This window comes from Mchenga conophoros, linkage group LG20, assembly GCF_057382185.1.
Source record: "Mchenga conophoros isolate Kocher_MC1m ecotype Shallow Benthic linkage group LG20, M_conophoros_male_GT1.1, whole genome shotgun sequence".
Classification (NCBI taxonomy): domain Eukaryota; kingdom Metazoa; phylum Chordata; class Actinopteri; order Cichliformes; family Cichlidae; genus Mchenga; species Mchenga conophoros.
In genome coordinates, this window is record NC_140545.1 from 9508778 (window position 1) to 9526612 (window position 17835).

The 17835-nt window shown below is 39.5% G+C and overlaps 1 protein-coding gene across 5 annotated transcripts in view; it reads left to right on the forward strand.

Moving 5' to 3' along the window:
* nphp4 (nephronophthisis 4) overlaps window positions 1-17835 on the forward strand; it is a 171823-nt gene that overhangs the window by 142098 nt on the left and 11890 nt on the right. For all 5 annotated transcript variants that reach the window (XM_085259409.1, XM_085259410.1, XM_085259411.1 and 2 more), the window contains 4 exons: window positions 1614-1813; window positions 3229-3434; window positions 11656-11845; window positions 12523-12606. In XM_085259409.1, the coding sequence (XP_085115535.1) occupies window positions 1614-1813; window positions 3229-3434; window positions 11656-11845; window positions 12523-12606 (680 nt within the window). The remainder of the gene's footprint in view (window positions 1-1613; window positions 1814-3228; window positions 3435-11655; window positions 11846-12522; window positions 12607-17835) is intronic.

Consider the following 17835-nt stretch of genomic DNA (forward strand, 5'->3'; position numbering starts at 1 on the left):
TACTGATACACAAAGACACTCTAATGCGTTTGGAGGTAGCAGCAAACATTTTGTGTATATAAAATATGTTTCATAATTAATTCATGAACAGGTTCGCCTGTATTCCACAAACTGTTGCAATCATGTATTCACAGCTCTTGTTACTGTGCAAACACAGTCTGTTCACTGCTTGCTCACAGTCTTACCTTTATCGCACCTCTCTAACTACCGCAACCTCTCCGACTCCTCTTGTCTCTCCTAAATTGAACTCTTTCCTCTTCTCCACCTTCTTGTGCCATTTAAACACTTTCAGCGCAATAATTGCTTTCACTGGAGTCCAGTCAGCCAGTTAACAGTAAGCACCTGTGAACAGAGCAGCTGCACTGTGCTGTGTGTGTGTGTGTGTGTGTGTGTGTGTGTGTGTGTGTGTGTGTGTGTGTGTGTGTGTGTGTGTGTGTGTGTGTGTGTGTGTGTGTGTGTGTGTGTGTATCTCACCATCCCTGTCCCACTTCTGCCTGCCCGTGGCTGTGAAGGAACCAGTATAGCTGGACTATCAGGTTAGGTGACTGTCAGGCCAGTGCCTCTTTGATAACGACACTGGTTCAGAGAAGAACAGTGATAGTGGGAGTAGAAAACAGAAAGGGTGTCAGATATCCCATCAGGCTGTTATTTATCAAAGTGACACAGCAAATACAAGTAATTTCAGAGGCACTATGACCAGTGAGGTGATGTATATCTAACAACAAATGCAATGCAAAACCCGAAGCATTACAAGGAGTACAAAATAAAGCAGAAGAATAGTTTTCAGAGGATCCTGAAAACCATCTGATGAATGCTTAAGGAATTAATCCAAGTCTAATGTCTGATGCATTCCAATTACCATAGGTAATATTCTTGAAGAGCTTAAATAAACTACTTTACATAAACCTCATGTCTTCTTTCTGTCATTCTCTCTTTTTCCCCCCTCGGTCTCCCCATTTCTCACCCTCACTTCCTGATGTACTACTTGCTTTTTTTCTCCGCACTGAAAACAGCCCATTTCTGTTTAAGATTTGTGGCCAATTTCAGTCAGTCTGGGTTTATCTTCCCATTGCTGCGATGCGAGCTCCATCACTTGGCTCCAAACCGAATGTTGGAAGAGTAAAGCTGTTCTAGATAACAAAAATATGGTTTAAGCAGCTCTCACTTAAAGTTTGTTAATGTCTGAGTGTTATTCAAAGTGCAGGATTAGGCAAATTCTCGTGTAAACAGTCGGGTAATTTGCATGATCCAGTCCAAATGAGGATGGATTATTTGGTGACTGGTAGATGAATTTGATATTTTAATTAGGTGTTTTAGTCCTTGAAGAGTACACATGACCGTGGAGGTGAAAGATAATTTAGGAGGAGAGAGTGAGTTTGTTTTCCCAGCAGCAGGGCTTTGGCCCAGTTGTAGCGGTGCCAGTTGTTTGACTGGACTGTTTTCTGTAAACAAGCTGTTCTTTCTTGTGTTCCAACAATACTTTAATTTGTCAGCGCTTCTCTCTTGTGGACATTTGGAGGGGTTTTAGAACATATGGTCAAAATGGCTAAGAGATTAGACTCCACTCTGTTCAGTAAATATATTCATGATTGCAGCTTGTTTCTACTTCACAGCGAGGAACACTGCACAAGCAGACAGACTGCCGATAAATGAGGATCGGGTGCCATTGTTCCGACGTGGGATCAGAGCTGACGGTGTCGTGCCCAAGGAGAACAGCCTAAACAAACCTGATGACAGTGACCGAAAGCTGAAGTGCATGGCTGCAGTGCGCGAGCGGGAGGCCAGCGAAGATCCTAAAACGGCAAAGGTTGCGGTGAGGTCAAACATTGCACTTTAAGTCCACAGTGAGCCAAAAATAGCTCCTATCTAAAGCTGAGCTGCAATAATCTGTCCCTCTGAGTCTTCTTCACTGATATCTGAGAAAGACAACAGAGGCACAACAACAGCCTGCTTTCTTGCTCCGAAACATGTCTCAGAGTTCTCCTCACAGTCACAAAAGCACAGGAGGTTAAAGGGCACGCTGTCAGGATAGGTTGTAACACATACACAAGACTGATATGACACTTGTCATGAGCATAGTCTTAAGGGATGGTTGGAACTGTTAAGTCATCTTTAATGCAGCTTTAACATCCTAGGTCCATAATGAAGACATTTAACATCATGATGTCTTTGTTAGAAGAACTTGACTTTAACTAACTGTTTGTGACAACTTGCATTTTTTTCACCCATGGGTGCAGGCTTTTTCTTCTTGTGGTAAGACCTTGTGATCTGCTTGTTTCACAGCTTTGTAACAGCTATTACAATTTGGAATATAACTCAATCTTGTTCGCGTCACTGGAACCATATTTTTTGAGTTCTTTCTTCAAATTCAATTTGGATTTAACTTTCTTTCTGGGCTCAACCGTCATTTGACCAGGTTGATGCTGGGGATCATTTTAGAGGACTAAACCCGTGGAAAATTTCAATATTGTGTTTTGGCAAGCTGAAGTTCAGGTCTTTAATTTATTTTTTTGGACCAATTTACTAACGGGCATTATGAGCTTTATAAAAGTTTTTACATTAAATTTATAATGGCATATTTGTCAGGGATGAAAAAAAACATCTTTTCCATCAGCTTTGGAATTTTTTTTTTTTTTTTACCAGTTTAATGTTTGAGAATAAACATCAATTACAATGATCCGTTCTCAGTGTTATAGCACTGATAAAAGTCTGGATCTATCTCATTTCGCTTAAGAAAATATAAACTGATTTTGAAAAGGTCATTGGCTCCAAAGGAATGTTTGCCTGCTCTGAAAGCATTCTTTAAAGCTTGTACACATCTATGACATGTAATCATAGGCTATTCAGTCGAGCGTTCTTTTCTTTCTTATCAGAAATGTCATGTTTAAAAACTCTGTTTTACTGCAACCTTGGGATCATTTTTTAAATGTCATCAGTTATGGTAACATTGGACTCAAAATGACTGCTGTGATCTGGGAAAATGCAAAAGTCAGTGTAAAGAGTTGGGAGACTTTAAACTGTGCAAAAGTTTAGGTAAAGTGAGTGAGTACACCTTATGTTGGTTAGGATATTTCTTTTTAACAAAAATGATGTGTATGCAAACTTCAGCACGCAAGGTAGATCAAAAATGAAGTCCCTCTCTGTCAACTGCGTTGGTAATAATTATGGTAGTTTGCAGCCGAGTGCTGAATTGTTTTTTAGCCTTTTGCTATTTTTCTTTGGTAACAGGCTCAGTCTAAAAAAGCCCAGCTGGCCAATCCCAGTGAAGCCAAGAGCAAAGCAGAGAGCATCGCCAACATGCTGAGCCAGGCCATCACCACCCAGCACCTGCTTTATGCTAGCCTGGGCTCTGCAGAGTACATGGAGTTTGTCCTTAAGAATCCATTTAATGTGCCACAGACGGTCACCATTCACAGCGATGACCCTGAGCTAAGGTGAGATCCTGTAAACTGTGAGCTGTCTGTGAGGTGGTGTCAGACTAATGTCCTATTTTTAACCCTTTATGTGCTGCCATAATTATATTTCCCACTCTCATAGACCAAAAAGCTCGTGTTTCAATCTTTAAAATTAAATGGATTTTACAAGTTTATAGGTTTGCCCCTGTTCTAGCACACCAACTGTGAACATGTGTTTTCTATACTGTATGTGTTTTCGATTATCAAACTATAACTAGCCTTGCTCCACCGTGAAACTGTGTTCACACTTTCTGAATGTGTTTCCGTAGGTGACAGTAAAGCTCTGGAGATGATGTTTTTGGAACCTATTTTCATGCTGCTTTAGGAAATGATGCTTTGTGTTCACACTTGACACTCCTCACTGTGAAACACATCCCATCCAAAAGGGTACACACATTTAGGCTATCCACCTATCCCTTAAACATTTACGTCATCAGCATTAGTATCAGATACTGCCGTTATTACCACGTGGTGAGGGCAGAAAAATTTGAGATATGAGCCATCATTAACAAAGAGGAAGAAAGAAGATGGCCTTCTACACCCTTTTTAAAAATCTTAATTGATGGCTTCAAGTCTGTTGTGTATAAAAGGTAACAAGTGGTGTGCTGAATCCTTATTCCTTCATATTATCATCATTAGGGCGTAATTAATTGCAAATGCCATCCCTACACTCTTTTCATAGACTTGTGATTGTCTTTGTCTTGGTAATATTTTTCAACTATCAGTGTGGTTCAAATTATTATTTTTAATGTCTTTTTTTCAGCACACATTTTTACTTGCCATGGTATGAAAATTACAGCTGACACTCATGGCATTAATGATGACTTGAGTTATTTAAGTGTTGCAGTAAAACCATGCATAATGCACCATGAACAAGCATGCACAAAACCGGGACAGTTTGATAAAAAATATGCTTTTTGCTTTTTTTGAATTGAAACTTTTTTTCCTCAAACACAGGCTTTAATCTGTGTCTACAAATTATACCTATCCGGCATAAAATTATGACCACCTGCTCAATATTGCATTGGTCCTTCTACTGTGCCAAAACAGCCTTCATCTGTCGATGCATCTCCACTGGCACCTGAAGGTGTCCTGTGGTATCTGGCACCAAGATGTTAGCAATAGATCCTTTTAGTTGAGAGGTGGGAACTCCATGGATCAGACTTGTTTTATCCAGCACGTCCCACAGATGCTCGACTGGATTGAGATCCTGTGAATTTGGAGACTAAGTCAACACCTCAATCTCATTTTGCTTCTCAAACCATTCTTTTACTTTGTGGCAGGGAACATTATCCTGCTGAAAGATGCCACGGACATAAGAGAATACTGTTTCCATGAAAGGGTGTCCATGCTCTCTGGTAATGCTTAGGTAGGTGGTGTGTGTCAAAGTAACATCCACATGGACGGCAAGACCCAAGGTTTGCCAGCAGAACACTGCCCAAAGTATCACACTGCGTCCGATGGCTTGCCTTATTCCCATACTGCACAAACTTGGCCATCCACATGATGCAAAAGAAAACATGATTCGTCAGACCAGACCACCTTCTTTCATTGCTCTGTGGTCCAGTTTTGATGGTCATGTGCCCATTGTTGGTGCTTGTGCTGTTGGACTGGCATCAGCATGGGCACCCGGACTGGTCTGCAGCTATGCAACCCAATACGCAACATAGAATAGAATGGAACAGACCTTTATTGTCGTGTACTTCAACAACGAAATAGGTGCCCCATGCTCCGTGCAAAAGTAAAATATAAATAGTAAGACAGCAGGAATAAGTAGCAAACAAAAGAAATATGTACAGCTAAGAAGAATATATACAAAACAAGAGAAAGGCACACATTGGAGAACAAAGTGCTTGGAAGCAATGCAACAGGACATGTCTGAGTGTAGAGTCTCTGTGTTAGTGGCCTGAGTGATTAGGGTTATTTAGAACACAGTTTAGAGTGGTGAGGTGGGTGGGAATAAACCGTGATTCACTGTAAATTCTGGCATCTTTCTGACAGCCAACATTAACTTTTTTGGCAATTTGAGCATATAGCTCGTCTGCTGGATCGGACCACACAGGCCAGCCTTTGCTCTTCAAACTCAAATTCTTATGCTCGTCCATTTTTCTTGCTTCTAACACATCAGACAAAATGAGGACTTTAGATTTTGCAAACATTAATCAAATCTTGCATGGTTTCGGATACCTTACAGTGCTTGTAATGTGCCAAAATACCACTTGATCATTTTGAGGTGAGAGCAAATTTCATAAGTGTTATGATTTTTTTGCAGTAGATACTGCCAAAGATAGTTTAGTTACAATGAAACCAGAGCAGGATGTAAAAGTGGGGGGAAAAAGCAAGCTTTACTTCAAAAATAACAAGGTCCTAAAAGCAGGTAAGGCATGAGGTGCAAAAAAGTTTTCTGGAAAGCAACGGCAAAGAGCACAGAAGCAATCTGGCAGAGTAGCAGTTGCGAGCTTAGGGTATATATCCTGCAGGGTTGATTAGTGAAGTGGCTCCTGGTGATCAGAGGCCAGCGAAGATCAGGTGATGCAGGCAGGAAAGCAGGGCAGGTGAGAGTGGCGAGTCTGAAGAGGGAGAAGATGGTTTTGTAAGCAGATGAAAACCAGACTGAATGAATGACTACATGAAAGAAATAAAGGCAGAAAAGAAAAACTATGACAGCTGCTGGCTGCCATGTTTCTGATTTGACTATCTTTATCAAGATCATCTGTTAATGTACGGAACAAAACATGATTGCATGCTTACCCTCTTTATATGTTTCATAAAAGCTCGTGTTGCTTATGAAGGATTTTAAGACATTTATTTCTTATGTAGTTGGGGGAGAAAAACCTCCTAAACAATACGTGAACCTAAATCTGAAAATTGTTTCCTGTGAAGAAATTTAAAGCAACCAAATTGTGATGCAACTCGAAATGTTTTAAGAATGATTAAGAATCTCATCATCCAAAAGCTGTTGTTAATTAGGTATATACACAGTTATATGTGTAAATATGCTTCTAAAAGGGTGATACGTCAACAATGGGAAGATTATGTGATAAATTCATGAAGAGGTTTGATTGTGTGACTGTGTATTTTTTGCAGGTCTGAGTCACATATTGCTCACTGATTTGAAATGATGCATGTACGTGTAGGTGTGTGCTGGTGTGCGGGTTTTCATCTATTACATTTTTAGGACTTGAAATTGGGTTTTTTACATCAGTGGGCATTCTCTGTACATGCATTATCATGTTAGCCTGATCCAGTTGCTTCCGGTTTGGGGTGAAGTTTGGAGCAGTTGCTGCATTGTTGGCCACAGTAATATATCAGTAAGGTTAGCTGGATTATTCATTATAAGCAAGATTAAATAATGGGCAGTCTTTTGCACAAGACATGGGATGTGATTATTGCAATGATAATAAGATGAGCATTGCATGATTATAAAGACTTTTTGGCTTGACTCTTTACTTTCAGAGGTACTGCAGGCACTTTAGTCTGAGGAAGTTATTATAATTATATTAACAGTGTTTGCTGCACTGTCCTAAAATGTATTAAAGATAATTAATTTCATTATTGAGATGCTTATGTGTTTAATTTGCTGGGCACTTGTTGCCACCCCTCCTTTCTGCTTTTTGCAATTTCAACCCTATTGTGTGAATCTCACGCAGGTGCTCTGTTTTACATAACTTAACATCGACCAGGTCTCCACATTACTACATTTGCTAATTATACATAATGATGATCTCTGCCAGTGTCTGTGTTCTGCCGGAGAAAAAAGAACCCATTTTTCTGACCACATTTCAGTTGTTTTATCAAAAAAGTTAAAAATCTAAAGTTTTCAGTGTATTGCATTACATTATGTTTTAACATTTCACAGTTTTTCATGTACGTAAGCACCTTTCAACCTCTCCTTTCCAAAACTCTGACAGTATTTGAATGTGTTGACTTCATGTCTAATTACACACCCTAATCACCCAAATCTCAACAGGTTCTCCTGAGTTACATTCAGCACAGCACAAGTCTGACCTACAGTACGTGCAGTCACTTCAACAGATCTACAGTATTATGATGCACTGACATAGTTATAGATACTGCAGTGGATAACCTGTAACTTGTAATTCTTGGAGGATGGGGGATGAGAGAATCATGACGATCATCTGCTTTGTTACAGTAAGATAACAGTGACATCATTCACACCACTGGTTTCTATGGTAAATGTTTGGTAGATGTTGAGATCATTTCTAAATATAGCTGTGAAATCATTAACATAAGATAAGATCTTAACAACAATCAGCACTTTACTATTACAGGAGTCCTGTTTTTAGTCTCGAATGCTTCCACTTTGCCCTGCAGTTATGGTTACAGCTGACTGAGGAATATCAAGAAAGTTTAAAGTTAAAAGGACAGGAATTTTACTGCTAATTGTTGCATCAGTGGCATTTTTACATTGCCATGATGCTGTTTAGAATGACACCTTCATTTGGTCTTAAAAATCCTATCTCAGTCAATCTCTAATTAAGGGGACTGGCTTTGACTTTAGTGTATGTCTAGACCACAGAACACCACCATATTTCTGGGTGTAACAAACAATGTTGCGTAATTTCATGTCTGGCCATGAAAAAAGAATATTTTTATTCCTTCCACAGCACAATCACTTGACACAGAGGCACACATTATGTTCGAGAGATGCTAAATACCCTCTTTAATCTGCCCATAGCAGCCATTATGGCTGATGTTTCCTGAATCACCCATTCTGGTGTTTGTTTCCTTCAGTTAGCATCATAGTTAATCCCCTCTCTTTGAGTCTTTTGTTAGTGATTCTGCTCATGCCTGAGCTTGGATTAGGATATATCACATTGATCAACAAATGCTGCAGTGCGCTCTGGATGACTCATTATGGCATTAGCCCGGCCACCGGGCCTAGCAGGTCTAATTGAGAGTCATCAATCCCTGCATCTGTCCTCTTGCTGGCTTAGCACTCTGTTAGTTTTTTCATTTCTTGATGAGACGGTGTGACACTTTACACCAAACCGTCTGTCACCTCTACCAAGAGCCCTGAAATGTGTAAATTAACGAGCAAGCGCCAGCATTGGATGCGCTTTTCCTGCAGCCCCTTTTTATGAAACAAATGCATAGTGCACTATGCAAGGCACTGCTAATGACACATTTTCATTTTATAAAACTGGTATTTAATCATAGATAAGCAGCGCTGTGATATGGATTATTGTAATGTACATGTGAATGCTGTTTCCACAGACACAAGAGGGAAATTTATATAAAATCAATATTAACTGGGTTCATTTCAGTCTTTTGTCTTCTTTAACATGTTGCAGGAAATACTGGACTGTCACATAGTTTTGTTGCAAGTTCTGTCCTTAATGTTATTTGGAAACGGAAATCTGATTGATAAATTTGTTTTCTTTGACAGATCTTAAACTCTTTGTTCACACACAAAAAAAACACCTTTCCCACAAGCTGCTCTTTTAGGATGACGGTTCTTAGAAAGTAATCTATATAGTTAGTATTGCTGCATTCATTGTGTTAGTATGATTTGTCTTCAGTACAAATAACAGCCTGTCATAGGCTAACACAAATGTATACACTGTATACACTTTCTATACACAGGAATTAGGACATAAAAAACAAGACACATTAATATAAGGTGAACCAGATGCTGGAAGTAATCACAAACTTTAAATGCTACAGGAAAGCTTCATGGATGAAATATAGTTTGATGACAAATTACAAAGAATTGGTGCCCTCATCTTTTACCCATATACTGTTTAATGTATATAACAGCCAATACAGTTTTCCTTAACTGTGAGGTTAAGTATTACTCACAGTAGTCCTCTTTAGTGTCTTTAAAGGGACGGAAGGTGTACAAAAACAACAACACTGGCCTGAATGACCGTGTTTTCCCGCACTCTATGAATTGCAGTTTGTCCATTGCACTGGAGTTACTCTGCACCTACTTCCTTGTTTATATTGTGGCCAAATAATTGACAAGGAGCTTTCTTGAAAATGTAAACCGGTCCCCGGGTCAGCTCTTTGTTCTGCAGGAGCAAACAAGAAAAAAACAAGTTTAACCTTTCACTGAAATTTGAGCGTCAGACTTTGAAAGGACAGTACTTAGTGGCAGGCTAGGCTAGCTGTGGCTTTGATGTTTGCAGTGGTTTCAAGCCCAGAGGCTCCTCTTGACATGGAGGAAAGGTTTGCTACCTGTTGCCATCCATTTTCATGGCTACTTTTCACACTTGGCCTCACAGAGCCCAGCGTGAGCCAAGACTGGTGGCTAACAGAGACAGAAAGAATTCTGCTTCATCCAACTGCTTTCTATCTCATTACTTTTCACGCTGTCATTCTCCATGTTCCTCTCTGCTTTCTCGACCCTTCTCTCCTGCTGTCCTTTTAATTATCGACTTCGTTTTATTCCTTCTCCCTTTTTACTCTCAACCTGTTTTTCCTCATTACCTCATTCCATTTTTCTATTTTTTTTAAAGGCGTTATCAGCCTGTGGTCTTTGTTTGAGGCTCAGGTGGACAAACACTGCTGGGATGAGCCGGAGGCAAAATCCTTTATTTCAAGTGCACAGGTGGGAATAGCCAAATAATTTTCATAGAATAGCCTGTTGCATCTCTCCTTAATGTTAGCGAGGTGGGGCCCTGAAAAATTCATAAACTCACTCTCCTATTGAGAGACATTTCCCTCTCCATGCCTGTGGCTTGAAACCTTTGAAGTTTAAACCAGCACTCCTCTTTATGCATTTGTGTGTGAAATTTTTGCATTCAAGGGAAGAGGAAAGCATAGAGGCAGACCTCCCTTGGTTGGAATGTGTTATCTGCGCCTGACTTTTCTCCCTGGAAATCCATTTGTTGAGGAGTAGAAGGGAGACTTTCACTGAGCCCTGTACACCTTCCCCCCTGTCTACTGTTGATAATTAAAAGCAACGAATTGTGTGCAAGCGGTGTAACTCTTGGCCGTGAAATTTTGGTCACTTGCACTGCAGTGAAATTTACATTGCGAGATTCAGGTTGTAAGTGTGAGAGGTCAGTATTATTTTTTCTGTTTAGCTCAGAAAGTGAAGGGGGGTGAACGTTTAGTGCTCTGTGGGATTTATATGCAAATAGGTGTCTTAACGGTGCGGTCAGTATGTAAAGGATCTTTGGTTCTTCTCTCTCTTTTTTACTTTTGCCTTGAAACGAGTCTCAGATCATTATGCTAGCATATATGCATGCACGCTCTGTTCCCCAAAGTTTTCGTACTTATCTAAGCACTCTGTTTAAGGAATTTTTTTTTTATTATTATTTCTATCTCTGTAATACGTCACTGAGAGCAGATATGCCTAATATGGTCATCTCAGGCACACAGCTCTTGAACCAACCGCGTGCTGTTTGGACCTTCTGTTTGCAAGGGGCAGCCAATCAGAACAAATCTGGCTTAAAGGGAGTGTGATCTTAATGGTAAAGCTAAATTGTCGTTAAAATGAAGGACTGCCCCAGGGCCTGGTTTTAGATAAATTTAGCTTTTCTGGGGGAAACTATGAATCATGCAAAGCTATTCTTGTTCAATCCAAGACTAAAATTATGGAGCTGGAAATGAGCATATTAGTTCCACCATAAATATATTTCCCCTGTCACCTAGAATAATCTACAGAAGGACATAAAATTGTCAGAGTGGAGTATTATTGGGGGCTTGAAGTCAGTTTTTTTAAGGATTGAAAAATTTGTATTCTTGGTCTGTCACTGTTGTGACCTCGATCTTCCTATCTCTATGAACTGGATATTGCTTCACTTGTGTGCTGTGGGATTTGTGGGTGGTTGTTACAATGCTCTCCAATCGCTTGGTCTGGCCACTCTTGAAAAAGACGGCTTTATCTAGATGAGACATTTACTTCAATAATTAAAAAATACAATAATTACAATAGTTTAAAAAGTGATGGCGGTTGACTCTAAATATACAATCAAATGACAACTTAATGCTTCTTCTTCTCTACATTAATTTTTTGCACCTGATTTTAGTTGAATCTTCAGCATAGGGTTTATTCTTCTATATTCCTCTCGGCACAATCTCGTCATAGCTTGTAATAAACGCTGTAGTATTCTGCAATGAGGGATCTTGTCCACGTAACAAGTCCAGCTTTGATCCCCTGATGGATCTCTTTAAAAATATGTAAGAGCCTCCTTTCATTTCAATTGTGGCCTTTAATCTTTTCATCCAGTGTCATCACAAACACTGAGGAGTGGCGTTACTTCAAAGCGCTAACCAGAACTCCTACCCCGCTGGAGGAAAACATGTTCCACTCGGAGCAGGGTGCTCCAGGTCCTAGGGTTTACCTCCGGCCCAAAGAGAGCCTCCACGTGCCCCTGAAATACCAAAGCTTCCTCTGCGACCACACCATGGCCCTTCAGGTATGGTGCAGAATAAAGGTGCACTCTCACAGCATGTTTTATAAAGTGTGAACTTGCTCTGTAAGGAAAAACCACATTCTTGGATTGGTAACTATTTCTGGCTGCAGGATGTTAGACAAAATTAGATATATTTTTTTTAATCAGTTGTTTTTCTTGAGTCCTTTAAATGTTTAGATTTGTCTTACAGTAAGAAGCAGTCACCACATTTTTATCACTACAGATGAACGATCAAAGTAACTTGTGTGAACCTATAAAAAAATCTTCTTTCATATACTGATCTCATGTCATTTAAAAAAAATGGGAGTAAGAGGTGGAGCATGATGAAAGTTTATGTAACAGTCGTATAAATGTCAGTACACCTCAAGGTTTCTGTAACCAAAGCCGACCTATTTCAAGGGCACGTTTTACACACATAAAGCCAACCCAGTCTTTGTAGTTAATTTGATGCCAGAAGTACAGTTCAAAATAAATGTCATTTAGATTGGCTGCGCTCTTATCTTCTTCTAGATGAAGGTAGTTTTTAAACCCTTTGGTTATATTCTGCTTATCGTGATTGTATACAGTTTTCTTATTGGATGTGCAAATGCAATTTTTCTTTGTGCTCTTTTGCTATGTTTTTTTTGGGGTAGATGTTCATTTTTGATAACAAATGTGGGCTTCTTATCAAATCCTCACAGGGACCAAGCCTGAAGGCTACAGCCAGAGGTTCCCAGGTGGCCAAGAAGAATCTGTCCAATATTATTGCTGCCAAAACTATCAAGGTACAGAATGTGTTACTTATGCTTTAAACCATTTTTATATTATATATCTGAAGTCTTTTGCCTCTCAGTCCCTGATTTGTTTTTCTTCAGGCTGAATTTAAAGTGCAGAGTGCATCTGCTCTTCACTTTGCACTTTAATGTAAATGTTTCTCTGCCGTAACGCAAGCTTTAGAACTGAGATCTACACTTTTTCCCATATTTGGCTATATAAACTGATCATTTGATTCAGGTGAGCTGAGAAAGATGAAAGTGCCTTAAACGCGACATATATTATAAAGCTTGTGATTAGAGATGTACCGATCCGATATTAAGTATCGGTATCGGTCCGATACTGACCTAAATTACTGGATCGGATATCGGAGAGAAATAAAAAATGTAATCCGATCCATTAAATATCAAAAAAGCAGCTCACATAACTTGCGACATGGCGTAGCTCGGCTCATAACCGAGCAGTATGCGTCACGTGATAGAGCGGCGGTGGCATGCGAGATCTGTTGTCTGGTTCAGCATTTGGTGCCTCGCTACCAAACTGGCATTTCATCCCAAAGTTATCCCAGAGAGAAGTAAAGCAAGTGTGTAATCTCTAAATGTTTGTGAAGCATTCCAGCGTTAAGCTTGCCAACCGATATATGGAGCGACTGCCTCTTCTCTCTCCCTCCCTCTCCTGCTGCTACTTCAATCATGAAACTGATCAATGATCAGCTGATCGGCTTTTCTGTCAGTCCGTCTCTCTTGTTTGTTTATCGCCCACTTCGCGCCAGAAAGAGGAAACCAGCGGCTGACCAACAGCAGCACGTTTAAGATTGATAATCTGTTGTTAGAATTTATTTAATATTACTTTGTACACCACGATCTTTTTCTACTTAGCTGATGGCTGGTAACTGTGCAGGGGCGGATCTAGCAAAGTTTAGCCAGGGGGGCCGATAGGGCATGAACAGGGAAAAGGGGGCACAAAGACATACTTTTCTTATTCTCATTTAAAATGTCTAGTTTTTAATAATGAATTATCTGAACCTTACACCCAAAGTTTTAATCTGATGTAAAAAGTATAGAAGTCCATTACTGTATATAGTAACTATTAAGTCTAATATACCCTAGTAAGCTAGTACTTTTGCCTTTGGGAAAGTACCATGTGTGCAGTCTGCAGTTCTGTTGAAGAAAGATGTTGAATCTATTTAAGTATTCTTGAAAAATAATTTATTTCTGTGCATTTTTCTTTTCACACTGCATCAAATTAAAGTTGATTACGTCGATTAAGCATCATGAGGTGGAGGGTGGGGGGTGGTTCCTTATTTATTATTATTTTTTTGCTGGGAGTTTGCAACCATATTAATTTAGGTTGCTTACTCTTTAAAATACCAGAATAGGGAGGATGGAGTAGGTTTAAGTTTATTAGATTGATCAGTATTGCTGAACTATGAAATATTTTGGGTGCAGTGTATTTTTTGCATACAGGTATAACAGAGTAGCTTTAGTGTTTGCTTGTTTTGTTAAACTGGAATTTGAACTTATACAAAATGCAGCAAGATATTAAAAAAACAGTTTTAATTTAAAAAACACACTATATCAGATTTATATCGGTATCGGCCGATATCCAAATTTATGGTATTGGTATTGGACATAAAAAAGTGGTATCGTGCCATCTCTACTTGTGATTGCAGTTTAGTTGGGTTAACCTCCTGCTAGATCCCAAAGTCTAACAACATCCACTGTACCCGCACTCCCAGACAACTCTCTGAGGAGTGGCAGTGCACCGCCTCCTCCCTCCTCTCCTCTCCTATTCTTTCCTGCACAGTCACAGCACAGACCCAAAGAACACTTTGAAGTGTCGACTATTAAAAAAGTTACGCTAGCCAGACAAGATTGTCAAGCAAAATTATATGCTGAAAATCACTTTTATCTTACTGAACACTGTTTATCTTCTCCAACTGGCAAATGTCAGGGTGGAGAGTTAAACTATCCCAGGCTAGACGACAGCTTGACACGTCTGGTTAATCTACTTTAAATGAACCATGCATATACAGTATTACTCTGAAGTTATTTGACAGTATTAAGAACTTATTCAGCTGTTTATAATATGTAAGACGGTTAGAGGAGGGAGAAACACTGTGAACAGGCTTGTTGGGCTGTACTATAGATAAGTCCTCCACATCACCACGTGAAAGAATATTCTTTGTGCTGCAGTTGTCACTAAAATTAAATGCTGTTTCTTATGGAATTCATTAAAACGAAACTTAAGGCTTCTTGTTAAATACTGGAGCTTAAATCTCACGTTATTGGAATGTAGCCTGAATGTGCTGAAAAACAATATATTCATCACCTCTCGCTAACCTGCAGGACCTTACAATAATCCTGTTGTTGGTGTAGAGTACAGTACCCAGAAGCTCTCACATTGCACAAGCTGATGAAATATTTGCCAGTCTGCCAAGCGTGCGTGTGTGTGTCTGCCTGCAGTTTGTGCGTATTGTGTGCCGGTGTCAGCACTGCTGCTCTGAGCAAAAATCCTGTCAGGAGGTCAAAGAGGTCGGGTCTGGATCAAATCTGTGTCCCGCTAAAACTGACAAGTCCCAACAGCAGCGCTGTCAGGATGCCAGCTTTGGCACGGCTGTCAGTCAGCACACATCACCAGAGCCAGATATGGGCCGCTCTTGTAGGTCAGCATTAGCCTGCAAATCTGACGCATCAACGATTTGGACAGCTGCTGTGTGTTTAATGACCAGATTGTGGGAAGTTAACTTCAGAGTGTAGGGCATTCCTCGTGGCTGAAATTTGAGTCTGTTTTAATCAGTTGCTGTAGTGTTCCTTTATTTATTTATTTATTTTGTAATCTTTTTTTTAATTCTAGCACAGCAGGTGGGAATGCAGGAGGTGGGACAGAAACCATTTTTTAAAAGTTTTTAGTTGTTACCTGGGGTGATGCATTAGAATGTAACACATTATTGTGACTGAATTCAGTAATCACTTAACAGTTATTGATCAAAATATTTGGCTTGTGCTATTCAAGTTCTTTCAATCAACTGACCTTATTTTGTGGTAGAGGTTGGCTAAAAATATCAGGATGGTTTATAACCTTTCAGAAATGGAAATCTTTGCAACAAAGTCGACAAATCTATCAGATCTATCAGTCTATCAGATAGACTGATAGATCTGATAGATGTCAATGACAGACATTATGGGACTCCAGTGATCCACGGTGAGAGCCATTAGCCACAGATAGAGATACTGTAACTCAGAGCAGTGGTAAATCTTCCTTTGCCTCAAGAGCTCATCTACAGCTCATCCAGGAGGTCACAAAATAACCAAGAACAACATCTAAAGAGCAGTAGACCTCATTTTTCTCAGTTAAGATAGAGTTCATGATTCAACAATAAGAAAGAGACTGTGCAAAAATGGCTTCCATGGAAGAGTTAAAGGTGAAAACTGCTGACCGAAAAGAAAATCTTGATGATCTCCAAGACTTTTGGGAACTAATAGAGTAATCAGACAAAAGCTGAACTTTTGGAAGGTTTGCACATCATTACATCTGGCAAAAAACTAACACAGAATTTCATAAAAAGAGCACAAAAGAAATGCCATACCAACAGTCAAACATGGTGGTGGTAGTGTGATGGGCTGGACCTGCTTTGCTGCTTCAGGACGCCTTGTTGTAATTGATGGAACCATGAATTTTGCTCTCTGCTCTCTGTTCATGCCCTGCAGCTCAAGTATACAAGTCCACCTCTGATTGGACCTAAAAAACTAAAATGAAGGTTTTTAAGTGGCGTAGTCCTGATTAAAATCAGATTGAAGTGTTTTTGAATGTTCTTAAACAGGCTGTTCATGCTTGAAAATCCTTCAACGTGGCTGAATTAAAACAATTCTGCAAAGAAGAGTTGGGCCAAAATTCCTCCACAGAGATGTGAAAGACTCATTACCGGTTATCATAAATGTTCGATTGCAGTTCTTCCTGCCAAGAACCACTTATTAGGTTTATGGGCAATTACCTTTTCACAAAGGGCCAGGTAGGGTTGGATAACTTTTTTTCTCTTAATAAATGACATCATCCTTTAAAACTGAATTTTGCATTTATTCAGGTTATCTTTGTCTGATATTATTGTTTGATGATATGAAACACTTAAGTGTGACAAATACAAAGACTGTACCCTCCTCTTGTCATATGACTCCACTGTCTCTGAATTGGATAAGTGGTTAAGAGAATAGATGGTTGGATTATCTGACCTACAGTTTGTGGTCCGGCAGCTGTAGCAGAAACTGTCTCCGACAGTGACGTCACAGCAGCACACACTAGTTTTCCTAAAATATGACGCTTTGTGAGCAGGAATGAGCAATTCCAGTGTGTTTTCATATGCCGCTCTGATGTATGTGCCAGTTATCATATATAACCGTGCAGAATGACTACATGTGTATGAACACATTTGTGTTGATTCAAACAACTCCTGGGGGCTATGTTAATGCAGCAATCTTCAAAGCACATTCAGTCAGTCTGTGGGGGTTTTAGCAGTCAGATTGCAAGCAACTTTTTATATTCTAGTGTACAGCTTTCTCCATCATCATAATACTCTCTGGTGAATTTTAATATAAAGTTTCCCCAAGGCTGTTTTTAAAAAGCCTGTATATGTTGTTTAGAAATGAACTGCTTCAGGAAGAAAACATGGCACACAGAGAGAAATCAGGAGGAAAAAGCCCTGTTGAACTAATGAAACCAGTTTGTGCTGTTACTACCTAGTATACACGACCTGGCTATTAATTCCAGTAAGAAATCTGGCAGCGCAGGAGCCCTAGAGGTTTTAAATCAGTCTATTTAACTAATCTTGTTTGGAAGAGAAAATGATTATGTTGAAAGTATTTGCTGTAGCCTGGTTAACTTTGACTTACACAACTACTAGTGAACTTTCCAAAACTTCAGTTGTTTACTTTTAGATTTACCTCTAAACACTAGAACGCGATAGATGAAAGATATGTATTCCTGCTACACAGATTTGTTTTACCAAAGTTTTTCTACGTGTAGTTTTTTTTTGTTTCCAGTACTGGATACCTTCTTTAAATTTCCAGAAACCCCTCTGGTCATACTGCACAACTTACCGTGCATGTAATGTATTTGCAATGCGAGGTAGTAACTTGAAGCTTCTAATGAATCTTAAACTACCTTATGATGCAAAACCTGTTTTAATGCACTGAATATCAGACTATCAGGTGAGGAAGTGACATGCTGCTAATAATGCTGAATTT